The sequence below is a fragment of the Lissotriton helveticus genome, chromosome 12, assembly GCF_964261635.1.
Source record: "Lissotriton helveticus chromosome 12, aLisHel1.1, whole genome shotgun sequence".
NCBI classification, from domain to species: domain Eukaryota; kingdom Metazoa; phylum Chordata; class Amphibia; order Caudata; family Salamandridae; genus Lissotriton; species Lissotriton helveticus.
Window position 1 is genome coordinate 763129773 of NC_136073.1, and position 27668 is coordinate 763157440.

Below are 27668 nucleotides of genomic sequence, written 5' to 3' on the forward strand. Positions count from 1 at the left end.
AGGGTTCTTTGGTATTTGTCATTTATTACCGGATAATGTTTGTATTTTTAAAAGGATAGGTGTGCAAATATATGTTCACAACAGTATTAGAGACACTGGCAGCCCTTGTTTGAAACTCATGCTTTCATTGCTCTGTTCCATAACATCATCCAGGTTGTATAGTTTTACATATTAGTGATATGTATCTCAAAACAGTACCACCTGGACACCTCAGAGGTGGTTGGGCTTGGCTAATCAGCAAAACTGCTAGAGATCTGGTTTGAGCCGCCGCTCTCTTTCCTCATTTTCTCCTTGCCGGATACTACCAGCGGGAGGGATCCATTCACTAGCTTTGTCATACATGACCTGGTCATGCTCTTGCACAGCACAGGCAAGCAAAATACAGGTGAAGCGGCATTCTTAAAAATGAAAGTCCACATTTACGTATCTTTCTTTGCAAGAAGCCCGATTCACAGAATTGGGCCTGTTAGACCAAAAAAAGCATTTTCCAATGTACAAAACCCTACGTTGCGATTCGATAACCTATCACCGAATCGCAAAATGGGTAGTGATTTGGAATTTGGGACCACTGTCTACTCTTAAAAAATGAAAAGAATGCTTTTAATTTTTATTTTTGAAACGTGTCCCGTTTTCCTTAAAGGAAAACGGGCTGCATTTAGAAAAAAAAACTTTGCTTTATTAAAAAGCATATGCAGACATGGTGGTCTGCTGTGCCCAGCAGGCCACCATCCCTCTGTTTTTTTGCTAATCCCAAGGTGTCGCAAATTGAAAACTACCTCTTGAATATTAATGAGGTTGGTCATTTGTGACCCATTGGGAATCACAAACAGTGTTAAACACACTGTAGTGCATAGCTGTTTGCGATTTTCTAATAGCAAATTGCAAAAAGGTGCTATTAGGAAATCGTAAATCCAAACCTACGTACATGTGACCCAAAGTACGTTGGACTGGCTAGCAAGTTAATATTTTGAGCTACATCATTATATACAAAACAGAGGCAGGTGTCTTTCAGGGGTGTTCAGGGGTGTTCACTTATTCAAGATTCAGTCAGGTCACGCAGTGCATCTTTACATCTTGCAGGGAGTGGGGGGCAGCCATCCCTTGCTGGGATCACATGACATACACAGGGATATGTGTGTTAGTACCCAGAAGAGCAACAGGCTAATACATACCCAGCACTACAGTTTCCCGTGTTTTGCGCAGAAGCCTTACAGCATGAGATGGATCGAGCACCCAGATTTAGACTAAAAGAAGCTCATCTCTTAAAGTATGTCAGCCCTCTATCGAGGTACATGGCTTATATAAAGCACAGAGGACCTTACCTAAGCTGATGTTTTGTGGTCGCAAAGCCTGTGATTCACAAAGACACCAAGGGGTAGATTTACAAACCCCTTGTGCCACTTTTGCGTCACTTTTAACATGGGAAAAGTGACACAAAAGTGGCGCAAGGGGCTTGTAAATCTGCCCCCAAGTTTATGACTGCAAAATACCTATTTAAAAGGTATCCAGGTCCTTTGCACGTCTTGTAAAAGAGCTTTTGGGATCTATTAAAAATCGCAAACAGGAGGGAACATGAAATAGGCATTCTCCTCCGACGTGGGATTTGAAATGAATACATCAATGGTTAGTCAGTGCGGTTGTGCTCCTACAAATTGATCAGTTAGGGTCCCCCAAGTTGGGGTGGAAAACGATCAGGCAGTGATCCACAAGACCGCGGCTTACGACTGCTGATGTATCCCCTAATGAGAAGCATTATTTAAGGAAGCACATGTCTCTTTAACGGACATCGGCTGCTTTAAAAACGCCAATCACAGCGGGCGTCGCAAATTGCGCCCTCCCTAAATAATTTTCATGAGGCAGTGGTTTAACACAAAATGATGGGCCCCATGCAGAATGCGATGGTGGCCCCTGGGCCTCCCCTATCTTACAAATATTTATTCAAACTTGGGCTGAATGGGCCCCCCTGAAGGGTTAAGGACCCCCTGTTCTGCATGGGCTTGCATTACGCCCCTCTGACATAAGCCAGGTTGTTTTACGATACACGTCATATCACAAATTGCATTCCCAATCGCAATCGCAAACCAGTCCGTGTGCAAACTGTGCCTCCCTAGTTGTCAATGAGAATAGCACGTCTACTAACCAGTCCATTATTCTGCCGCTTTGTAAGTGCCTAAATATCTTTTCTGAAAAAGAGACTGGAGGAACAAGGGGCTGTGATGCACTGAGCATCCTTATTCACTGCATTTGGTTACACAAGGTGAGTCTAGTGGACCAGACGGGCCCCGTCAGGCACAGCAAAGGCTTCAGAGGGGGCGCACAGCAGTGCATGTTAAGAATCTGAGGGCCTCATTTATGAAAACTGTTGCATCGCTGGGGTGAAACAGCGATGCAACATTTTTCACTGCGCCCTCATTGCGACACAATGGATTCTCTGTATTTAATGTACGACGCATCATGTTGCAAGGAATGACATATGTCAGTATTACTGACGTATATGTCACGCAAAAGTGACGCCTTGCTGGGGTGTGTCTGAAAACAGACACAACTCCTGCAATGTGTCCTTCCACATCACCAACCGACCCCTGCCCCCACCACGTCTTCAACAAGGCCGACTCCATCATCGCACCCCAACTCCGGGACATCATCAACACCTCCTTCAACACCGCCACCTTCCCGGAGATCTGGAAGCACGCTGAGCTCAGAGCCCTCCTGAAGAAACCAACAGCAGACTCCACCGACCTCAAGAACTACCGCCCCTTCTCGCTCCTCCCCTTTCCCGCCAAAGTCATTGAGAAGACCGTCAACAGACAGCTTGCCGCCTTCCTCGAGACGAACGGATCCCTCGACCCCTCGCAGTCCGGTTTCTGAGCCAACCACAGCACCGAGACCGCCCTCATCGCAGCCACAGACGACATCAGATCCCTGCGCGACAACGGGGAAACAGCGGCCCTCATCCTCCTGGACCTCTCTGCAGCGTTCGACACTGTCTGCCACCGCACCCTAGTGCAGCGCCTCAGCAACATCGGAGTCCAAGAGAAGGCACTGGAGTGGATCACCTCGTTCCTCGCCGGAAGAACCCAGAGAGTCTGCCTCCCCCCGTTCAGATCCGAGGCCACCGAAGTCATCTGCGGCGTACCACAAGGATCATCACTCAGCCCAGCCCTCTTTAACGTCTACATGGGCCCTCTCGCAGCCATCGTATGCAAACACAACCTCAACATCATCTCCTACGCCGACGACACCCAGCTGATCCTCTCCCTCACCAACGACCCCGTCACCACCAGAACCAGCCTGCATGAAGGGATGAAAGACGTCGCCGAGTGGATGAAGAACAGCCGCCTGAAACTGAACTCAGACAAAACGGAAGTCCTCATCCTAGGATCATCGCCCTCCGCCTGGGACGACTCCTGGTGACCGGCTGCCCTGGGCAACGCACCCAAACCAACGGACCATGCACGCAACCTGGGCGTCATCCTGGGCTCCAACCTTCACGATGACCAAGCAAGTGAACGCAGTCTCATCTTCCTGCTTCAACACCCTGCGCATGCTCCGAAAGATCTTCCGATGGATCCCCATCGAAACCAGGAAGACGGTCACCTAGGCCCTTGTCACCAGCCGTCTGGACTATGGGAACACCCTCTATGCTGGAACCACAGGCAAACTCCAGAAAAGACTCCAGCGCATCCAGAACGCCTCAGCACGACTCATCCTGGACATCCCGCGCCCCAGCCACATCTCCGCCCACCTGAAAGACCTGCACTGGCTACCCGTCAACAAGAGGATCACGTTCAGACTCCTCACCCACGCACACAAGGCTCTCCACGACTTGGGCCCGAAGTACCTCAACAGCCGCCTCACTTTCTACACACCCACCCGCCAGCTCTGATCCGCCAGCCTCGCCCTCGCCTCCGTCCCAAGAATTCGGAACAACCAAGAGTCAGTGTGCAGCAAAATGATTAAACACATAGCATAGCCCAAATGATTTCTGTTATTCTTATGGGAGAAGTTTATGTTTTTAAGCACGAAATCTAATTCCTATGTATTACTACACCCTGCTATTGGATAAAAGCACACCTCATGTAAAGGTTTTTTTAGAGACGTTCTCCCACAAATTGTCCTCCCTATAAGCAAATATTACCATATTTGTTCCTCCCGTACTTTGAGCTCCTACTTTCTTTGCACCAGTGCTCTGCCCCAGGGATGCTAAACTTTTCAATTAGTTTTAATATTGGCAACTTTTTAGTAGATCTTTGTCCTACCCTAGCACATTCCCTCTGTTATTCATCGAAAAGTTTGTGTTTAGATTCATTCATGCACAGATCCATGAACTTCACTTCATTCTCTCTGGCAGTCTTTTGTGATTCAGACTGCAAGGTTCTGTGTCCAAAAAAGCACACATTTCCACTTGAAACATTTGCAGCTGTCACCTGAGGGTTGTAGAACACATGTTCTGGGAGTATTTTATTTTCTCAGAGGGTTTTTGCCTTTGTAGTGATGCTACAAAACATTCATTTCAAAAATAAGACCAAAGCATTATAACCGCTGATCTGGCAGTATACACTACAAACCTCATACATTGTTGAATTTTTCATATATTGTTGAGTCCACTTCTTAATAATTCTTTCTTTATTCGGAAGCAAATGCCACCATAAAAGATACAATCATACATTCAAAAGTCATTCAAAAGACACAACATAAGTTAAGATAATAGAAAAGACTATTACACAACCCGTAAAAAAGTGAAGAGTAAATCAAGAAAACCGTCACAGGTTCATAAACTGTACATACTATAGATATAAAACGTACTACATAGGCACAAACCGAGCAAAATTCAATCAGGTCTAGAAAGTCTAGATCTATAGGCCGCCCGCAAAAAGCTTGTCACTGGTCATAAGGTAAAATCATTTGGCAACAGCTGTAAATACAAGAATGCCACCCTGGCATGCCTAAACTTCAAGCTCCTTAAAAGGGGACGGAGATATTATCTTCTTGGCAATGAAAAGAATGTACACAATAATACAAAATGTAACGTATCTTGTGGAGATCTAGACTCCTCTTCTTAATTAATCGTGAAAAATAAAACAGACATAACATGTTCAATACCAATAACATATTTTCTATGCATGTGTATATAGCAATATTTAACATTGACAGATTAAAACCTTGGCATAATAATTGTGATTAGCAACTGGTGTATTTATAGTATCACTGAAGTTCCATTCCATTGGTTTTGGTTAGTCCTGCTCTGCTGTCCCATTTTGTTTCCCAGTGGGATATATTTTATGACTGCCATGGCCATCTAAAAAGCTTTGATTTTTCCTGCTGTTGCTGGGGCAAATTCTGACTTTGTGGTGACTTAGGGGGTTGCAGAGGTGATGCTTGCTTCTGTTCACATGCCAAAGTTGACCCAGGATTTTGGGATGTGGCTTCGACTGATGGGACCAGCACAATATTTGAAGGTAGTGTTTCCTTTGGTTGGCTAAACCCAAGATTTAGAGAAGTTGGTGGCTCCTTAGGTTGGGATTTTCCAAGATCTTTAGATGCTGATTCGTTAGGATGATCTGACCCAAGGTTTAAAGATGCCATTTCTTTTGGTGGGGCTAGGCCAAGAGTTGACGGTGGTGTTTCTACAGGTCGTGCCGATACAAGGCTTGATGTTGATGTTTCCTTCAACTGGACTGGCCCAGCAGTTGGATATGGTGTTTCTTTTGGTTGGGCGAGGGCAAGATCTGAAGATGCTGTTTGTGCAGGTTGGGCTGATCCACTAGTTGAAATTGATGCTTCCTTTGTTTGGGTTGACCCTAGACTTAGAGATGATGTTTCTGTTTGTTTGGCTAGGCCTAGCTTTTGAGATGGCATTTTATTGGCCTGGGCTGGCTCAACAATTGGAGATGGTGGTTGCTTTTGCTGAGGTGACTCAGGATGTATGATTGATGGCTTGTTCACTTGTCCAAGTCCATGATTTGCTGAAGCTGCTTCTTTTGTTTGGGTTGGCCCAAGCAGCGATGATGGTGGTTGTTTCTGTTGTGGTAAACCTGTGTGTGGAGATGGTGGTTGCTTGTGTTGAGGTGGCCCAAGGTAGGGTAAGGGTGGTTGTGGCTGTTGGGGCAGCACAAGATGTGGAGATGTAGGTAAATGTGGCTTTGCTGTATCATGCTGGTTTAAAGGGTTTTGGTGTGCAAGTTTATTTAAAGACTGTTGATTCCCTAGCAATTCTTGATGATGTTCTTTTGGTTCTGGTGATAAAGGGTATTTTGGGGATGGTATTTGCTGTGGCAATGGAACTTGCTGCTGTGAGAGTGAATATAATGGTTGATCATTTTGCTGGGGCCCGATAATCTGATGTGTAAATTGTTTAGATATTTCTGCTTCATATGTTGGTGGATTGAGCGACTTCTCATGCATGGCTGGTATAGTTTTGTGCATTTTTGCTTGAGATGAATCAAGTTCTTTTGGTTTACCTTCAGGATCTACTGGTGGGTATAGAAGCTCCAACCGCCAACCATATGACTGTTCTGGCTTTTCCTGGTGCATTTGCTTTGTATCACCAAAGTCATGCGATTGGCCGTGTTTGGGAAATGAACCTTCCTTATACCCATATGATGTTTTCTGCAGTGTTTGTTCAGAGGCATCTTGTGTTTTGGATGGATATTCTTTGAGCTGTGTGTTTTGCTTTTGGACTGCATCCTGCAATATTTTTGATACATCCTGTGGTTGTTTGGAAGGGTCTGGCTGTTTCTTAGATGGATCTTGTTTTAGTAATGCAGCTGACTTTTGAAGATCTTTATCAAAAGTCATGCTAGTTTTTTGGGATGGATCGGGTTTTTCAATTGAATCCTGTTTTTTTATTTCATCTTGCTGCTTCCGATTGTCATTTTGTTTCTGAAGTGGATCTTGATTCAGTGGCTCTTTTATTTTTAGTGAATCTTTTGTCAGTGGTTCTTGTTTTACAGACTGATCTTGCTTTAGCAGGTGTTTTTGAGATGGATCTTCTTGCACTAGATCATGTTTTCGAGACACACCTTTTTCTGTTCCATCTTTTACTTCTGATGGACCTTGTTTTAGATCATCTTTTGTCTGTTGGGAGCTTGTCTTCAAAAGTTCTTGCTTTTTCAATGGATGTTGTTTCATTTCATCTTTTTTCTGTAAAGGATCTTGTTTCAGTGGATCTTGTTTTTCAGATGAATCCTGTTTTAATTGATATTGTGGTTCATAGCGATCTTGTTTCTGATCATGTTTTTGATCAGAGTCACCTTTTAGATCTTTTTGAGATTTATCTTGTTTTAAATTATGTGGCTTTTCAGATGAATCTTGTTTGTGTTGATCTTTTTCTTTAGATGCATCTTGTTGTAGTGGCTCCTTTTTTGGTGATGAATCTGTTTTGAATGGATCATGCTTTTGATCATGTTTTATAGGTGACTCTGGTTTCTTTTTAGGTTGTGTTTTAGCTTCATCTTTCTTGGGTGAAGTGTCATGTGTTAATGGATCTTGAATTTGAGCTGAATCCTTAATTTGAATAGAGTCTTTTTTTGCTGAGTCAGATATTTTTGCAGAGTCCTGTGTCACAGACACTTCTTTTTTAATTGTCGATTCAGTAGTTGAATCTTGTTTTTCAGGAACAACATGTTTAATTTGATTTGTTTTTTTAGAAGTCTCTTGCTTAATTTCTCCCTGTTTTGGGGCTGTAGATTGTTTTTGGGATATCGTTTGTTTTTGAGATGCCTCTTGCTTCATTTGATCATTTCTTTTATGTGGGTCTTCTTTTCCCAGATCATGTGTTTGAGAATGCTCCTTTTCTAAGTTATCTTGTTTTTGAGATAACTCTTGTTTCTGTGTATCTTTAATTTGAGATGGATCTTGTTTCAGTGTATCTTTTGTTTGATGCTGATCTGAGAGTGGGTTTTTCTTTTTAGATAGATCTTCTTTTGCCAGTTCTTGTGTACTTAACTCTAACTTCTGTGATGGGTCTTGTTTTTCTGGATGCTTTGTTTGAGATGGCTGTGATTTTACATGAGCATCTTGCTTTTGAGAAAAGCTTTGCTTCTGTGAAACATCTTTTTCCATTTTATCGATTTCTTTAGATTGATTTTCTTTTCCTTTAGCGGAACTTTGGTCTGGGCCTTGTTTCTTTTCATCTGGTTTACTGTTCAGATCCTTTTCCTTTGAATCTAATTTTGTATGTATTTCTTGCTTTACAGGATCCTTTATGTTAGCTTGATCCCATTTCTGAACTGGTTCTTTGTTTTTAGATGAATCTTCTGTTATAGGATCTTTTTTCCAAAATGGATCTGTTTTTTTACCTGAATCCTTCTTCTGGCCAGAGTCATCTTTCACTAGATCTTGTTTTTTAAATGTGTCTTGTTTAGCTAGATCTTCAATTTTAACTTGTTCATGTTTGTCTTGTTTTGGATGTGGGCTTTCTCTCTGTGGAGTCTTTTGACTTGGATCCTCTTTCCATGGACCCTGATTTCGTGATTGATCTTTTTGTAACACACTTTTCGTTACATCCTGTTTCTCAAATAGGTCAAATTTTTGTGAGGAATCTTGTTTCACTGTATCTTGCTTTTCAGAAGATACATCTTGCAAATTTGTTGTTTGAATTGGGCCTTGTTTTAATTGTCCTTTTTGGGACTCATCCTCCTTCTGAGATTGCTCTTGCTTTTGGTTTGCATTTTTTTCAACTGAATCTACTTTTTTAGGTTGGTCTAGTGTTTCTAATATGTTTCCTTTTGCTTTTTCATCTTTTTTAGAGAGGTCCAAGTTCTTGAAAGATGTGTCTATTTTTGGTGCATTACCGTGATCAGGCGAAAGATCTTCTTTTAATGGTTCTTGCTTTTGTATGGTATCGTGCCGTTGAAATAGGGAATAATCTTCAGACTGAGCTTTCTTGAAAGATTTCCTTTTCTTGATTGGGTCTTGTTTAGGAGATACCACTTGTGTGGAAGCAAGTGGACTTGTTGGCTCCTTCTTTATTTCTAAAGAAGATTGTTTTCCTACTTCTTGTTTGTTTGAGTCTTGTTTTTGTAATAGATCTTGTTGCTTTTGTTGTAAATCACGTTTTTTCTCATTGTCTTGTTTTGAGGGTTCTTGAATTTCAGATAATTCACCTTTTCTCCCAGGCAAATCATATTTCTTTGACTCAACTTGTTTTTTAGTTGAATCCTCCTTAGAGGCCATAACTTGCTGATAAGGAGGTGGAGGAGAGGGTTGACGGAAAGAAAAACATTGTTTTGTTAGATCATCTTCCTTACCTTCTTGCTTGCTGCCTGACTTGTGCAATGTATCACATGGTTTTTGAGTCGTTTCTTCTTTTTTTGAGGACATATCCATTTTTGGGAATACCTCTTGTTTTGAAGATGGGTCTTGCTGCTTCAGGGGGAAGTCTATTTTCTGGTCTTGTGTTACTTTCTTCAGCAGATCATCTTTTTGTGAGAGATCTGGCAACAGTGGGTCTTGCTTATTGATTGACTCCTGCTTAAGTCCAGCTTCATGTTTTTGAGACAGACCATGCTTTTGTGTAGACCCATGCTTCACTGCATTTTCATTTTTAATTTGCTCTTCTTTTCGTGAGATGGATTGATCGGAGGATAAAGGTAGTTGTTTTTCTGACGTAGCTTGCTTTTTAGATAGATCTTGTTCAAATTGACTTATTTCTATGCCTGGTCCATATTTCGGTATGACATCCTGACATTTTTCTGGACCTGTATTTTTAGATTGACTTTCTTTCAATACTTCTTTTGACAAATCTTTCTTTTCTGCAGGAATTTGATTTTTATTTGGATCGTCTTTTTGAAATGTGTCTTGTTTCTTCAGTGAGTCTTGATTCTTCTCTTGTGGGTCCTGTTTTTGGAACATACCATATGGGTTTGGTATATCTTGTTTCATGGAAAGATATGGTTGTGCCTCGGGGACATGTTTTTCTGCAGATGACTTCTCTTGTTGCTTTTCTAATACATCTTGTATTTTAGTGGGTTCTTGTTGAGTTTTCAGAAAATTCTCCCCCCAAAAATCTTTTTGTTTTGGGGATGAGGGTTTATTTTGTAATCGATCCAACTTTTGGGCAGTGTCCTGTTTTAGCAGCTCATCTTTCTTATTTGTTTCCTTTGGTGTATGATGTGGGTCTGCCTTTCTGGATTGATCTTGTTTTTGCATTGGAGTTGCTAATTGGATGGGTTCATCTTTTGAGGTTGAACGTTCCAATGTATGCTTTTGTGTTTCTTTTGTTGTTGTTTGGTCTTGTATTTTGATAGGTTGCCCTTGTTTTTTAGATAAATCTTGTGTTTTAAGTATGTCATCCTTCGGTGTTTGATTTTGTTTTTCTAATTCTGTATGAGGCATTATTATAGACGGCTGAACCTTCAGTAATGTATCTAGTTTTTTGTCTGGCAGTTGTTTTGGGGATGAGTCTTGAGGTTTGTGAGATGCATCTTGTTTTTCTGATGGATCCTGTTTTGTGAAAAGATCACTTCTTTCTGTTTTCTGTTGTAAATCCTTCTTTTGCGGTAGATCTGCCTTTTGGTCTGGGCTGTGTAAGGACTTTGATAGGTCTTCAGGCTTTTGACCCAGCTCCTTTGTTTGCAACAATTCATGTTTCTGTGAGGGCTCATTCTTTCCTGACTGGTCTTTCTGTTTAGTGGATGGGTCTTCTTTTTCTGATGATCGATGTTTCTTTAGAGACCCTTGCTTTTTATGTACTCCTTTCTGTGCAGGCAATGTTTCTTTGTCTTTTGGAAAATCTTGTTTATGAGAGAACTCTTGTGGGTTTAGGTCCTTGTTTTGTGAAAGGTCTGCTTTCTGCCACTGCTCTCTCTTTTGTAATGGATCTGGCAATACATGATGTTTGTCTTGTTGTTTTTCAGTTGGCAGTACTTTTGGTGATGGAACCTTCTCTGGTGAATGTTGTTTTACTGATGGATCTTGTTTTTTTGGTTTATTGTCTTGTTTCAGGGAAGTGCCATGCACATCATGCAGATCTTGTTTAGGTAATGAACCTGCTTTTGGTGATTGGTTGTCTTCTAGTGATGGATTTAATTGTTTTGTGGAGTCTTGCATTTGACTTACATTTTTTTGCACTGTAGTTGGACCTTGTGTTTTAAGTTCGTCCTCCTTTTTAGCAGGTTCTTTTTTCTCTGATACATCTAGTTTCTCAGAAGAACCTTTCTTTGGGGGTAAAGCATGCTGTTTCTGTGACATTTCTGCCATTTTTTTTTGGCTTGCCACATTTTCTGATACGTCTGTTTTTGTTAAAAGTGCTTGATTTTTTGTCTGATCTTTTTGTGATGCTAATTGTTTCTGCAAAATATCTTGCTTTTGTAATGAATGCTCAGGTGCTGTTGCTGTTTCATGTGCACCTTGTTTTGATTGTAAACCATGGGATTTCCAATCATTGCCCTTTTCAGTGGTTGACTCTGATTGTTTCTCAGGTTCTGTTTTTTGTTTTTGTGGTTTCTCCTGTGATGGTGATGGCTCTTTTTGCTTACAAGAGGAAACAGGATCACTTTGGAGAGATAATGGCTGCCACTGTGCCGAATCATACTTTTCAAAAGGACCTTGTGCCAATTGTTCTATTTTATTTAACTTGTTGTCTGCTTGTATTGAATCTTGTTGCTTTAGTGATTTATCATCTTTTTGCTCTAGCTTTATTGAATCGTCCTTTTTGAGTGCATCTTGTTTCTTTTGGGAAGGTTTGTGCTTTTCTTGATCTTGTATTTGCAGTTTATCTTGTAGGCTTTGTGATGAATTTTCCTTCTCGGATAAAACATTTTGCTTTTGAGATGTCTGTTGTTTTAATGCTTCCTGCACCTTTGCTAGGCCTTTACATTCAGTTGTTTGGGATGGATCTTGTTTTTGTGAAAGTACTTGCTGCTTCTGCAAGGGATCTTCCTTTAGGCAAGGTGCTTGCTGTTCCAATAGATCTTTTTGTTTTTTCTGTACCTCTTGGGTCTTTGTGGAATCTTGTTTCTGTAGTCCTTTCTGAAGAAGGTCTTTTTTCTCACCTGGCAACTCAGGTTTTTGAGTAAGATCCTTTTTTGGTAAATCTTGTTTGGTGGACACATCGTCTGTAAAGTTTTCTTTTGGGGGAACCTTTTTCTCCTTGTGTGGCAGATCTGTTAGCTTTTGCGATGCATCGTGTTTTGGTTGGCCTTCCAGCAATGACTCATGCTCTTTTTGAGAAGGGTCCTGTTTTAAAGGTTCCTGGGTTTTTAGTGTAACTTGCTCTTGCTTCAACTGTACCTCATCCTTTTTTGATATTTCATCCTTTTTGGTAATGAATGATGCTTGCTTGTGGGTTGAATCATCATGTTTTTTGGATGGAACTTGCTTTGGTTCATCTGACTTTTTAGAGGTTTCCATTTTTGTTGGTAGCTTTTGTTTATGCTCGGGGGATGAACACTGTTCTTTGAGTTCTGGGAGTGATTCTTCCTTTTGTGTCTTTGGCACACCCTTTTCTAACTGCTTTATTGGTTCTCCTTGTTTAGGCAACTCTTGCTTCCAAGGAGACTCCAATGCCAGAGATTCCTGTTCCTTTTCAAGAGGAGTCTGTTTTTGCAATGAGCCTGTTTTGGAGATCAGAGCTCTCTGTTTATCTTCATCCTTTTTTTTTGATAGACATGTTTGCTCTTGTGGTGCGGTTTGTTTCACATTTAACTCCTCCTTTTTTTGCGATGGGTCTTCTTTCGCAGGTTTTTTTTCATGTACTTTAGTTAGATCTTCCTTTTGAGATTTCTCTGATTCCGCTGAGTATTGTTTCTCTTCTTTTTTCTGCTTTTGTGCTCCTTGTGGTTGTTCTGCCTGCACTGCCTCATAGTACGCCAAGGCGACTTTGAACAGCAGAGCCATGAACTCTTTGAAATCGACTTCTCCATCATCATTTTCATCCAATGCTTTCATTATTTTTGCAATAGTCTGTGGATTTTCTGAATCCTGTAAAAAAAATCACATCTTTGTTAGATTGCCTTCTTTTATTTTGCATATTTTCTGAAATGTTCTTTACACCTCGGTAATCGAATTGTAATAGCTAATGTACAGACACATTTTGAAGAAGGCATTGGAAAAAGGAACTTATGTAAGAATACATGTTCTACTAAGCATGTTTTGGGGGATAGTTATAGGTTATTTTTCACTAACAATTTAGTAAAACACATCATAATACATTCTGTCTATCTTCTGTTTGGTGCCATAATTAATTTTTATACTGTATGTTTTGTAGATGCATATCTAGTTTTTACATTTTGCTTTACAATTTGTGGCTTGTCAGTCATAGAATCCTATATGAGGACTATCTTACAAACAAACTGTCTTCATTTCTATATACTCTCTACATGACTTAAACACCTAGAAACTGTCCTGTGGTCCTCACCTCTCCCAACATTGTTAGTTAATCAGTTTCATTCATCAATCGTAGGGGGTAAAGCTTGTGGAGGTTGTACTCATAGAATTAATGCCAGGAAGGTACTATCACACAAGTGCTCTCTGGGGATTATCAAAATGACATGATCTGCTATAAGTTACTTATTCAAAGGTCCCACACTTAGGAAAGTGTTACTACATAATATGGCTGATGTGCACTCCATAGAGACCTTCTTTATCCTCAGGAGCATTCTGAAATAATGGCATCTCAAGGTAATGCTACCAACTAACAATATTTATCAAGTGCACCTGTATAATTGATGCCAAAGAGATATGCTCAGGGGCCTACGTAAAAGGGAATAACATATAATCTTGCCCACTCTTCTATACTAACCTTTTGGCAAGATGACAGGCAGTTATTCTACATATCATTAAATCTTTGATCCCATGATCCTTATAACCTAGATGTTCCAATGATATGATGTACGCAGTCAAAGAAGAACTCCTAACCTAACCTAACCAATTGACTCAGGGGTTATACTGGAAATGAAGAGCTATCCTGCTGCCCCCCCTTCAGGCCCATGACTCCCTGCTAATTCGCAAAGTGCCCTTTGAAAGGGAAGCCATATCGGTCCTCGCATTTTAACTTACAATCTCAGTGGGCCTCATTCACAATGATGGTAGGGAAAGTACGGTTAGACATCGCCACCTACATGTACTTTTTATACTTTCTGGAATTCACACATTCCCAAGAGTACCCCGGAAAGCTGCACTAGGCACAGGTTTCCAGGAGTACTAGTGGTGAAGATATGTGACAGTCCCATCAGCAGATTTGTCCATGGCAGAGAATAAGGAACCAGATGTATGACACAGACACAAAATCAGGCCGTTTGCCACAGCTAAAATGGTTGCAGCATGTACAAACCCTATTTTGCGAGTCAGTAACCAATTACAGACTCACAAAATAGGGTTGGTGAGTAGCTATTAGTAAGGGCCGTACCAAGGGTGTCCATTCCTAATAGCGAGTCTCAGGGGGAGGTATTATTGTTTTGTGACCCCAAATGCTGTTGCAAAACAATTGCAGTTACCTCCACTTTCAAATTGGTGGTCGCGAACGGAGAGGGGTCCCCAGGGGACTCCTTCCCTTTTGTATTTGGTAGCGAAATTGCATTTTTAAGAGCAGGCAGTGGTCCCACGGACCACTGCCTGCCCTTGAAAAACAAGCATTGGTAAGGGATCGGTTTTGCCTGTAATGAATAATGAGCTGTTTTAATCAATCACCATCTGGGACAAAGGAAAGAGCTCCCTGACAAGTATCATGGGAGTGGAGAGGAAGTGGTGCAGTGGCCAGAGCTGCTGACTCTAGAGCTGGTGATCCTGGTTTGAGTCTCTGTGGTGCAACATCCTGTGATTCTGGGCAAATCACTTCATCTCTCCGGGTGAAAAGTTGTGCTAAATAAATCTGAGCTCTCAAAGACATGAGTCTTACAATGAGGAAATGGACTCCTTTGCAGATGGTTGTGCATTGAGAGATGTTATTCTCATCTTGTCACTCCTGAGCCAGAACTGTCTGTTTTACACACTTGAAGACTGGCTTAGCTGTGTTCAAGCTGTATCTTGTTGCATCAAATGAGTGTAGAGTGCACACTCTGGCACCTGGAGATGCTTGGTAGTGAGATTATATTGGTATTTATTGGTGCACCTTGGCATAATCATGTCTTTGCAGTATAAGCGCTCACCTTGGGTTGGCTTTGGATTAAAGTAAATTCCTCTATTTTAATGCATAATCTGTCACAAACCTGTCACTGAAGTACAAGCACCCCCTCGATATGGCTGTGCACTTAGTTACCGCACTGCCAAAAGCATGGAATGCAGTGAAGTGCTGCCATAACATACCTGCAGACATCTCTGCATTAGCTCATCTCTGGCCATGCTTGGAGCTCAAATACTACAAGCATAGTGCCCAAAGAGTAAAGTACACGTGTGACGCCGTTGTCCGTAACATATAAGCAGAGCAGAAAGTTGAGTAAGAGGAATAAATGACCTCAACTGCAGTGGCGGAGGAGCGTTGCCCCACTGCTAGTTGCAGTGCAAAAAAGAAAAAGAAAATTATAATAACAGGACGTTATTATAAGTTATTTGTCTTTGCGGGAGTTGGTGCGGGGTGGGCTCTGTGATGCTAGAGCACGGGAGGAGTGGTTTGCACTCCTCTAAGTGAACATGACGGTTTGGCTGGCCTCTAGGGCCAGCCAAACCGTCATGTGCACTTGGCATGTTCTCCATTGGGTTATGTTGCACAGCCCAGTGGAGTATAGGCCCAGCCTCCCCAGGCACTGCCTCAGCTTCCAATCAAGACGCCAAGACCAATCACAACGCAGCTCCTGCAGCGTTGTGATTGGCTGGGAGAGTCCGGAATCCTGGCTGCTTCCAGCAAAACAGACGGAGAAGAGGCCTGTGGCAAGATAGGCGTGTGGCGGTGCGGTGGAGCAGCGGAGACGGTAAGTTTATTTTTAATCCACCCCTCGCCTCACCACCCCTGTTCCGAGGCAGCCACCACTGCTCAACTGAAGCCCTACAAACATAATCTAATTGAGGTGGATCAGAACACCCTTTATTGTATCTTTTTTATCAAATAGAGAGGTGAAAAAAGAATCTTGTGTGAGCCATAGCGAATCACACTGCTGCAAATCACATTTGAAGAGCAAATTGAGCTATGTCTAGAAAAGTTTCTTATTTTTGTAAGAAAAATAAAAAAAAATTACTAATGCTGCAGCTATCTAATGAGGAAAGATCTCAGGCTTTAAAGGTCCAGTTTCTCATCTCAGCTTGTCAAAGGGGACTTATACCTGATTTATTGGCAGCTGTTAGGGCACCCACATGGTATGAGTAGGGTTTTCTCCTGGAACAGCTATCACAAGCCATGCTAGGAAGAGATCAGATGAGGAGATGTGGCTCTATTTGCACAGAGAGCGATGGTCTGTAATACCACCGAGGGTCAGGGTATTCGCCGTGAGGCTGAATGTGGGGTGGGTTGTAAATGACACCACAATTCTGAAAAGACACTTTTAAAACGGTGTTTAAAAATTTGCAAACAAGCATTGGTAATGCATCGGTTTCTGCTATATGATGAATAAAACATTGGTTTTATCAATCATCATCTGGTACAAAGTAAAGAGCACCCTGACAAGCAATGCTGGAGTGGAGAGGATGTGGTGCAGCAGCCAGAGCTGCTGACTCAAGAGCTGGGATCCCAGTTCAAGTCTCCACGGCCCAACATCCTGTGATTCTGGACAAATCACTTACTCTCTCCATAAATTGCTATATAAATCTGCTGCAAGATAGAAAAGCAAAGAGGCAACGCTTTCTTAAAAAATAGCTCCACCAAAGAGGATGTTAACAGTATTTCGGCTATGGGAAATTGATAAGAGAAGTCAACGAAGAACACACATTGGTAAATGCAGGAAAATATGCTACAGCCAATAGAAAAGGGGGAAACGTAAGTGGCAAGCACAGAAAATAATGAAAAGCCAGGAAAGAGAGGTGAATGTAAGCCCTTTTTAAGTTTATATTAAAAACAATAGATTTCACAAGCACAAGTGTTGTGCAGGAGAAACAAAATGAATTGAAAACTTTTTTTTTCGTTAAATGTATCCCGTTTACCTTTAAGGAAAACTGGCTGATTTGAAAAGAAATGTTGCTTTATTCAAAAAGCAAATGCAAACATGGTGGTTTGCTGTCCCCAGGAGGTCACCATCTGTTTGATTGTAGCCCATTTCTAATGGTTCGCAAACTGCGATCTGCCTCATGAATATTGATGAGGCAGGTCATTTACAACCCCATAGGGAATCGTCAAATGTGTCTGAGACACATTAGTACATTCCGTTTGTAAACCGCAATTTGCGAGTGACCGTACTTCTGGCCCATTATCCCTTGCTTAAACTCAAACTTTTCCCCTTTTTTTCTATATGTGCAAAATAATTTCTGCCTGAAGAAGGACATTTTCCTACATCCACACTGAATCTGGGAGTGATCCATTCGCCTTTTCACCCATCAAAATAATATGTGCAAGCACTTGGTGGGAGTAAAAATCCAACTCTTTCTAGGGTGGAAAGGTAAGGAAAGAAGTCAGTGAATGAATTCTGACAAATGTCCATATTAGTCAACATTCACACACTTCCAAAGGTAACGTTTCCTTGGAATGCCCACTGCCCCAGCCCTTTAGAGGTATATACTGGTGTGTGTGAGGCGCTCCACACTCCTGGCGGATATCTCCAGCATATAAATGGCCTTCCATCTGCCAGGAATCACTAGTGAAGTCCTCCTGGGTGTCATTAAGATACATTTTGTTTTATACATGCTTTGCGACCGAATTTACATTTGCGACTAGGCCACTGTATTGTGGTACTTTCAACCCTGCCCTAATTACAGAAATTGTATAACTGCAACAACAGAAATTCAAGCAAAGTAGGCTAAGCAAGGACTGGTTGAAAATCCCAAACCTGACATGGGTCTTCATGAAATTCACCATGCGCAATGCACCATACATCATGCCAAAATTCACCACCTTACTTTCTGGATAGAGGGGGGGGGGGTCATAAGATGGCTAATACTCTAGTCTCCCCATTATTCTAGGTTTACCAAATCAATATGGTCCATTTTTGTTTGCCCATGAGCTGTGAGTCCCAAAACCTGTGCTATATTTTGGGCACCTCACCCCACAGTTCCCATGATATGTTTATACCTCAAAACCCTTCCTCGCGATTATGACTGTGGGTAGCCTGGACAATATGGCATGTTCTCACAACAAGGAGGGGCCGAAAGCTACTTTTGGATTTCGTTTGAGGAGAGGAGCCTTTTTAAAACCCCTCCCCTCTTGAGAAAGAGAGAGAGTGTGAGAGAGAGAGAGTGTGTGTGTGTGTGTGTGTGTACCACACGCAATGGGAATGACTCTAGGGCATATTATCAAGAACGGCACAAAAAATTATTGCCGGTTTAGCGGCAGAAAACTGCCGCTAAAGCGGCGATAATGGGCTTGATAATATGCCCTGGAGAATTACCATAGAAGCCCATGTTCTGTTGTGAACCTGGGCTTCTATTGGAATTCACAAGAGCATATTATCAAGCCCATTATCGCCACTTTAGCTGCAGTTTCCTGCCGATAAAGCGGCAATAATTTTAACGTTGTTCTTGATAATATGCCCCTCTGCCCTATTGAATGTGCAAAGTATGACTGAGTCAACATCAGTGTGAGAACCAAGGCACTGCAATGAACGGTCTACATAGTGAGTTTAGCACATCAGAGTGAGTGTTTTCCAAATGTAGTAGCCAAGAAACATTTAATTTGGTTCTCTAAGCAATGTGCCCCAGTATCCAAGCCTCTGTAGAGTTCTTTGTGTGCATGTACAAAGTAATAAACGTTTGACAAAGCCGTGCCCTAGTTCTTCCTTGTGGCGGCTTTTTACACAGTACTATCATTTGGCATGTTCCAAGTCGAGTATACTCCCTTTCGGTATGTGATTCTGAGCATTTAGTCCGGGTAAATGTTCTGACTTTGAAACAGCGGTGTCTCTTGCACAGGAATCACCCCTCCCAAAACTGCTTCAGTCCAGGATTAATTATAAAACCTTTCCTGGGCATCGCCCAGCCCTACCCTCTCCGTCTGTGTTTTTAATGACCTTTTTTTATTTTCCTGTCAGCAGTGATTAAGAAGGGGAGAGACCAACGGGAGGGCCACACCTTAGCTTGCAGGAGATCTCTGTGTGAGCCACCTTGTTTGTGTTTGGATGTACCATAGCTGGCAACCTCAAAGTGTTTTCACCGGAAACATTAACATTAAAATTATATGGCTATAAATATAGATGGGAATACTAAACATCCACACTGCACTACACTGCATGGCACTGCACTCCCACTCTTACCTGCCTAGTCGCTCTTCTATTACAGTCCAAGATCATTGGGGGCATATTAACAAGGGCTTTCTCTCTGCTTTTTTGGCTTTCAAAGCCAAAAAAGCAGAGATAAAACTAGCGCCCTATCAGCAACAGGGTGCTAACACGCAAATTCGCATGTTAGCTCCCTTTTACTCTACGCTTCCCCTTGCATCTCTAATGAGATGCAAAGGGGGCGTTCCAGAGTAAAATATTAGGAGAAATGTCGCTAAGCGACATTTCTCCTATTATCAAGGATATCGCTAACCCTGTTAGCGATAAAAAAAAGCAGGGCTAACCGTGGTTAACGCTGCTTTTTTACGTCTAGTATTTTTCTGACTTAGCCATGATATCCTATGTAAGGTGGATATCATGGCTAAGTGTGTCTATCCCTATCAGCAAGCTATCGCCAAACCATGTGGGATTATCGCTGTATTTCCAGCGATAATCTCACAATTGGCAGCTTGCGCTCTGAATTTTATCGCTTTGGAGATAAGCATTGCCGATAACACGCTATCTCCGCGATGAAATTCAAAGTTGGCCGGCGATAATTATCCTAGCGATAAGTGCACTTAGCGATAATTATCGCCTGGCCTTGTTAATATGCCCCTAAAATCTTAGAGTGAAATGGGCAGGTTTTACGCCCTGCATCTTTCCACGTGTCTCCAACCCCTTGACGTTTAGGGCGAGTCACCACACTTGATTAGGCGCACCCAGGCCCCTATCTTTCTTATGAAAAGCTCTCTAGAGGTTGCAGACATAATCAGGGCCGGCTTTAGGGCAGCGCGACCGGTGTGGCTGCACTGGGCGCTGACCTGAAAGGGGGGCACTGCCACAGACCTCCGGGGGGGCACAGCGTGCCTCAATATTGTACAATTTAAAAGCACCTCCTGCAGAGTTCCTTGTGCGCTCAGCTTTCAGGCAGCAATAAAAAATGTCATAACGGCTCTTGTGATTAAAGTTCTTTCCAGCGAGAGAGATCGAGTTGTGTCTAATGGCAGTTTTGACTCGCCATAAATTAGTGCAGGGGGTTAATATGTCTGAAGCAGAGAACAGAGCTGTATTTTATGTGGATATCTGAGTGGAATAAAAAGACTGTCTTTACAAGCGCTTTAAAACAAATTAACGATATTGCAAAGCGGGGCTATGGAGAGATGTGTGGCACTTTTGCCTTGGTTGTAGTGAGGGAATCTGAGTAAGAAGTCATAGGTGGGCACCAAAAAAGATTATCGCACTGAGCTCCACCAACGCTAAAGCCGGCTCTGAATATAACACCTGCACCAGAGTGGACAAAGAAGAGCCCTAATTCTACAGCAGAATGGCACCAGAGGCTGTAGGATCACATGACCATGCTGGTGGATCGACACAAAACCTTCCAGACAGAGTGGCATCCTTTGTTGCACTGATTGGGGGAGGGATTCGAACCTCTCCTTTCCTCCAATGTTGTGTGTTCTAACTCTGGCTGTGCGTTAGATTTCCAATAGGGATCTGATTATTGGAAGATGTTTAGAAAGCCTCTGGTTTAATGCCCTCCTGCCCCTACCAACAAAAGTAAAAATGTGGGCACATGGCTATTGAAATGAGCTTCTGTATGCAGTTATGTGGACACCGATATAGCACTCTCGTGCCCAAAAGGTTTTCGGGATCCACCAATTAGCATCTAAATTCACACATTTTCAAAACAAATTAATGGAAAAATACAGGAGTACTAGTCAACAGGTGTGGGACACAGCTGAAGGGCACAACTGTGCCAAATGGGTACTTTGCACAGGACTTGCCCAAAGGCCTTACGCAGTGGTACTGTGGCAGTAGCTGGCTTAATTTCTAGCCCAGTCCATAGTTCAATTTGCCAAAGTAACTTCTTCACAGGTCACAGCTACCACATTTCCATTCTGTGTAGCTTGTGCGTCAAAAGAATACCATAACAGGGCTGGGTGACATAACTGTCACATTGAACAATTCTGGCTTTAAGTGGAAAGCCTGCCACAACCAAGCCCAGCATGCATTTGAAACCGGTTCCCCTGGCAAACAGGATTACAGGATTGAATTCTGACTGAAAGTCAGTCATCTAGCGGGACGGCTAGGACACATTCCGAGGTGACAAAGCTATGAAGATTTTCACCACCACCTGACATTCATTCATCACCTCAGCTTTGCATTTTTGAAGGAATATTAATTAAATATTCCTTGTAACAGCTTGCTAATGTTGCCCCTTTTCTCTGAAGGTGCTTCTATTGACTTGTTGAAAGGAGTGATATTTGTGACTCTAAATGTTTCTCTGTGAGATGGACATGTTTGGTTTTATTGGAGTTTCCTTTGCATGTTAAAACAGTGATTCCTGCCTGCACTTTAATTTTGATCTCCTTTGTGTTGCTCGTACAGAATATGATTGGTAAAAGCTGCGATTTAGGACTCAGTGAATCAAAATACCAAGTTCGCGTTTTACGGCATGTATTGCTGCCCACCAGGGAAACGCCCGGTGCCCGCTACGGCCAGTCTGGCCCTGGATGCTTTGCACATCCGGTTTTATAATCTCATTAATGTTTACACAAGCCTGTTTTGAATCATTTTGAAGCTTCATTTGGCTAATAGTAAAACGCGAGAGGTGCCAACTCCGGCTTGGGTATCTCCTCTTGCGGTTACCGGCCATGTCAGGACTTGGGCCGAAATATGTGTGCAGGCCAGGGTGGAAGCCTGCGTTTTGTCCACCCGCAAAGACGAATGAGGATAAAATCTGCAGAGACTCCCTCAAACGGCACGTGGGGGGCATGGTACACGGTCACTGCTTCCGGGGTGAAGCCACTGCCAGAGGACTCCTTTGCATCAGTAAAATAGACCATTTGCATGGGCAGAAGGATGCCCTCATTTGAACGTGGGCATGGCCCATGCAAATAAGGAAATACTGTTGTTGCCGTGCCCTTTCTGGATGGCCGAGCTACAGATCCTGCAGGGCAAGCATCCAGGTGGGCGTTTGGACAATGGCAACGTAAGGAGTCAGAATTCTACAATCAGTAGTAGGGGTGAGCGAAACCATTTTTTTTCTGTTCTGGTAAATGGATCACTGAGCAAATCAGCAAGCGTTTGTGATCTGCTCCAGCCTGCCAAGGATGAAAAGCCAATGGAAGGACGCCCCAGGCTGCATCATCAAGCCATTTACACAGCATGGGGCCATACTTTTTTGGTGATTGGAACAGGTAACTCCATATCCGGTCCCCTTTGTTAGTGTCATTACATATAATGTTGGGCCCAGAATTGGGACTAACGTGCTGGACCTGCAATTCAATTGTCAGGGCCAATTCTGAATGCAATTCCTAATTCAGGGACTGTTTCTACATAGATTTTCAGTCTGCTGATAGAAGTCAGAAAATGTTGACAAAAACCCATTTGATTTGGCTAGGTATGTTCCAATAATGGGTAATCCTCAGAATCTGGCAGGCCCATATCGCCCTTGGAGATACCGCTCCACACAACTGATATGTAGGGCCTTAAAACAGTGATTTTAACCCTTTGACTTCCATGGACCTACTTAATCATTACTGGAATCCGGGGACCCCCACGGAATCATTATTGAATCACCACTTAGAACTGGGGTACCCCAGCCTAAGCAACTTCGATAATTTGATCTGCAAAACAGTGCACAAAAGTACAGAAACAAGCATTTGTCAGACTAATACACAAATGATTACTTATTTTATTTAATTCACAAAGATACAAAAATCAAAGTTTTTATTTTAATGAGATGGTTGGAGTTTCTAAATTCAGTTGATGCCACCCACTGTCCATACTGTAGTGTGTTTGATGCACTTGCAATGCTCCCACCAATCAGTCTGAGGATACCAACTTATGTTTAGCCTCCAATTTCAGATTCACATTTACAGAACATTTCACCATTTTCAATTTTGCTTCTTTATTTATATACATACTATGAATCTGCTAATATTATTTAATTTTCAAAGCAGTCCTGGACACCCTGAGTATGGTTTTTGGACCCTCTGGGGTTCAATGACTGTAGGTTTAGAACCACTGCCCTAGGGTAGAGCAGGGTTTGCTATGTGAGGGCATGATCAGAAGCACCTTGCTCCTTGAGAAGAGCCCTGCAGGTTGCTACCAAGGCCCCCTTTCAGGCTGGGGAAGCACCTGCATTGAAACTTGGAGGAGCCAGTGAACCACCATTGTGCATCTCCGTGCTATACACTCTACCATGCATATTTACAAGCCCTTATCGCCACAGGAACGTAACTTTTTATGACGTTCCTGTGGCAAAAAACCCTTCTTATTTACAAGGGGTGTTAAGCCATACTCAGGGTGTCCGGGACTGCTTTGAAAATTAAATAATATTAGCAGATTAATAGTATGTATATAGATAAAGAAGCAAAATTGAAAATTGAAAATGGCGAAATGTTCTGTAAATGTGAATCTGAAATTGGAGGCTAAACATAAGTTGGTATCTTCAGAGTGATTGGTGAGAGCAGTGCAAGTGCATCAAACACACCACAGTATGGACAGTGGGTGGCATCAACTTAAAGTGGCTTAACGCCACCTTGTAAATAAGGCCCCCTTTAACGCTGCACGTAGCAAGTAATGGGTGTTGTTGTGGGCGTTCCGCCGCAACACCCATTGATTTTTACGCTTCCCCCTATTCACAAGGGTGATGTAAGTAGGAGGCAGTGCCAAAATTAGGACCAGGGAAAATGCTTCATTTCTCCTTGTTTTTGATTTAGCTATGTGTGCTGCATTGTACAGCACACATAGACACAGCAAATCGCCATGAATGATTGTTCATGTGCAGGAAGGTATCTCTTCCTGCACATAAACAATCAATTAAAAAATGACGATTGCAACTTCTATGTGTGAAAACTAGGAGAAGAAGAGACAGGACAGGAGAGAGTAAGACTTATCTTATGAAGATTTGTAGAGCGCATGGCTACCCGAAGGCTTCCCAGCACTAGGAGAGTAAGCATTATTCTAATCTATCAATGTGGTAGAGAAGTTATTTGGAGTAGAGACAGTTTTGAGGAACTTTCTAAGTTTGAGTTCATTGGGCTCAGTTCTCAAGCCGATAGGCATTGAATTCCACAGGCTGGGGGATATGTAGGAAAATGACTTTCCACCCCATCTGGCCTTCTGAGTGTGAGGGACCTTTAAAAGACCAGTATTAGATGACCTTAGAGTTCTTTTGGGGCGTAAGATGTGAGAAGAGCCCTACTCGGGATAACACAGACAAGGCAAAGGAGAGAAAAAGGGACAAATATATGGAAGGAGGGAAACAGGTCCAAGATGTTAGTGACAGGAAGGAGGAATTGACACAGGAAAGGTGTAAACATTTTAGACAGATAAAAGGCAAGGGTGAGATTATTTGGGCACGGGTAAGAGGTGTTTCATGGGTAGGAGGAGGTGAGACAGCAGGGGAGTCGTGAGACGCCAGGGTGAAAGCAAAGGAAAATGTGGGTTGAAACCATGTAGTACTGCAGCACAATGGGAGTCTCTAGGAATTTTTTTTTTTTGCTTGGTCTTTTGGCTACTCTAAAATAACATTTAAGTGGTTCAGTGTTTGAATATGAGCCCTGTAAGAATTTTAAAAGGGTGCAATAGATTTGTGCTAATATAGGTACCTCTCTGAAGTTCCCATTTAAATGCAGCTCTATGAACAAGTATCCAAGGCTATAAAGTTAAAGGAAGTATAACATTTGATTCAAATGGTAGTTTTTTCCTCATCTTAGTAGTTTTTTTCCTTATAGGTTTTCCTCATGTTTCCTCATCAGTAACTGTACCACAGCTTCAACCTTCAAAGCAGCTGGTCCTGTACTATGCTTCTTTCAATGAACCATTGCACTGCACCATCAGCATACACATGCCTAGCTGTAGGGATGGGTCTCTGTTTCCATGTTCATGACTGTGTTTGCTTAACTATGCTAGGAGCAGATCGTCAGATTGAGGCCAGAGCCAAATTTGGAACTAAGTCTTGTCCTAAACATACCTCGATAATATCAGCAAACTCATTCTGGATCAGAAGATTGAACTCGTCCTTGTTTAGCTTGTCTTGGTGTCCTTCTTGGCCACTGTAGCTGCTGTAGGTGTCAATGATGAGCTTAACCGCCCGGAGCAACCGCGCCATTTTTCTCGTCTGCTGCTACCGATCTGAAACAGAAGCATTGTATCATTTTCCATTTTTCATGCACAGCACGGCTGGTCACAGTCTCATTTCCCATTGACACATTTTTATGAGTGGTTCTGTTCCCATGTACTAATTTGAATTTGGATCTCATATACAATTCTGTTAATTTGCATATCCTTAATTCGATAAGATGTCAACAAGAAGTGGGGTTGTTGCTTTGCCCAACATACGAAGAACTCTGAGTGAGTATACATATTTTGGAATTAAGGATATTCAAATTACTGGAATTGTATATGTAATAACACTTTGCCCTGGTGAAGTCCCTTCATTGGAATGAAATGCATTGGCTGGCGCTGTCCAAAATTGGAAAACTGGTTTGAAAATAAAGAATCTTTGCAAAATCCAATGCTTGGAGTACAATATTTACAACAGAAATAGGCTTGAGCCTTTGACCATCTGATCACATGTGATTGCAGCTTTGACTCCTTGGACGTTTTGCAAAAATGATGTGATAAGTGTTGCCCTGTTGTACAGTTAGTGTCTTACAAATAGATTTAGTTTTGTTGGCAGTCAAAACTGTGCGAGTGTGCACAAAGGTACAACAATTGGGAATACAGACCAGTGTGGTCTTTGAGAATCGCTACTGCCATTCGATTTGTGTAAAATTACTAAAGAGGTTAAACTGGGATAAGGAGTCAGATTTCCTAGATCCACAGTTGAGGACTTGTCAACTGAGGCACATCTCACTAACAATTCTACCACCTCTCAACTGAACCATAAGCCCTCACCCAGCCATGGCCCGTACAGGGCGTGCCACCAGGCGGTGACGTGGGGCGGGGGGATTGTAAAATGCAGCAAACGGACAATTTCAGGTAAGTAACAAAAAGAAGAGAATTTTGTTGCGCGCGCTGCTTCACCAAATGTGCGCTGCATCGCCAAATCCGATTCAGCGCGCGCAGCAAAATTTCGTTACATTTATTTTTTTCGTTACTTACCTGAAATCGTCCGTTTGCCGTATTTTACAACCCCCCACCCTGCCCCACCCCCCGCCCAACATCACCGCCCGGGGCACGCCCTTTACGGGCCGTGGCTGCCCTCCCCTGAACTATATCTTTACACCATATCTCAACTAAACCATCAGACCACAGCTGCACTAAAACACAAGACCACATCTCATCCAAACCACAGGATTGCATCTGAACTACGCTACTCAAACACATCTAAATCCAACTACAAGGCGGCTTCTCAGCCACACCATTCATCCACATCGCAATTAAATAATTAACTGAACCCTACTAAACTACGAGACAATAGCTTAACTATATCACTGGACTATGTTTCTCCCTAGTAGCACTGACTGGAATTAGCCAGCAGTTATGACAGAAAAGAGTCTACAGAAGCAACTCAAGTCAATCTGGACTTGTGTCAGCTCCTGATATTACCCTGCTGTCTCTGTAGACTGCTTCCTCAATATGTCTCACTAAGAAAAGTTACATCACTAGAATTTCTATTCTCACATATTGTCTCCCCTCAATTGTACTGCGCAAAAATTCATTAATCAGTTCCTCTTTCCATGCAGAATTTTCCTGTTGCTCCCTGATACTTTCTAGCGGGTCCCTCTGACATTTCACTCTTCCAGCCCTCAAAACAGATATTCCTCTTTGTAACTGCCCTCCATATCTCGGTGTCTCCCTCCTATTTGAGTACTGTGAGGTCGGAAGAGGACTTACTGTGCATCATAGTCCAGACAGGCATGACCCATTTATACTCAAGTTTGCAAGAGAAACACTTAAAATGATTCACACCCATAGGCTAAACATTGGTTGGGCAATAGATCTGTCAGTTGTGCACTTGTTTATGTTATGGATAGGCCTGGGCAGCGCTCGAAGAGTTTCACTCCGCGGATTTCTGCTGAGTTACCGAAAAACACTGCCAAATTCCGCGGAGTTCCGCGAGCGGGCGGAGTAATGCGTGAGGTGCTGCTGAACGACGAGGGTGCACAACTTTCGAAAAGGGAACAAGGCTACCCACTTTTCCACTCAAACATCCTAAGTACTGGGTTGTGAAAAGTGATCTTAAACAGCTTTGTGTGGCAATTCTTGCCATATGTTTAGTGGATATAAATCTTCCAATTTACAAGGAGTAATTTGATTCTATCAAATCAGAGAGGACGGCTGGCAGCAAAACACGTTCCACAGAAAACGTTTTTCGTTTTAGGGAGACGTGCGCTGCTTTGAAGCGATTCCGAGCCTCATCACTGAGAGCAGGCTGATTAT

The 27668-nt window shown here is 42.5% G+C and overlaps 1 protein-coding gene across 1 annotated transcript in view; it reads right to left on the minus strand.

Moving 5' to 3' along the window:
* Positions 1-4608: 4608 nt before the first annotated feature.
* LOC144798739 (uncharacterized) overlaps positions 4609-27668 on the minus strand; it is a 45694-nt gene continuing 22634 nt past the window's right edge. Inside the window, exons 2-3 of the mRNA XM_078669762.1 lie at positions 25255-25415; positions 4609-12924 (exon numbers count right to left, since the gene is read on the minus strand). Coding sequence (XP_078525888.1) covers positions 5281-12924; positions 25255-25392 — 7782 coding nt within the window. The 5' untranslated portion in view covers positions 25393-25415 and the 3' untranslated portion in view covers positions 4609-5280. The remainder of the gene's footprint in view (positions 12925-25254; positions 25416-27668) is intronic.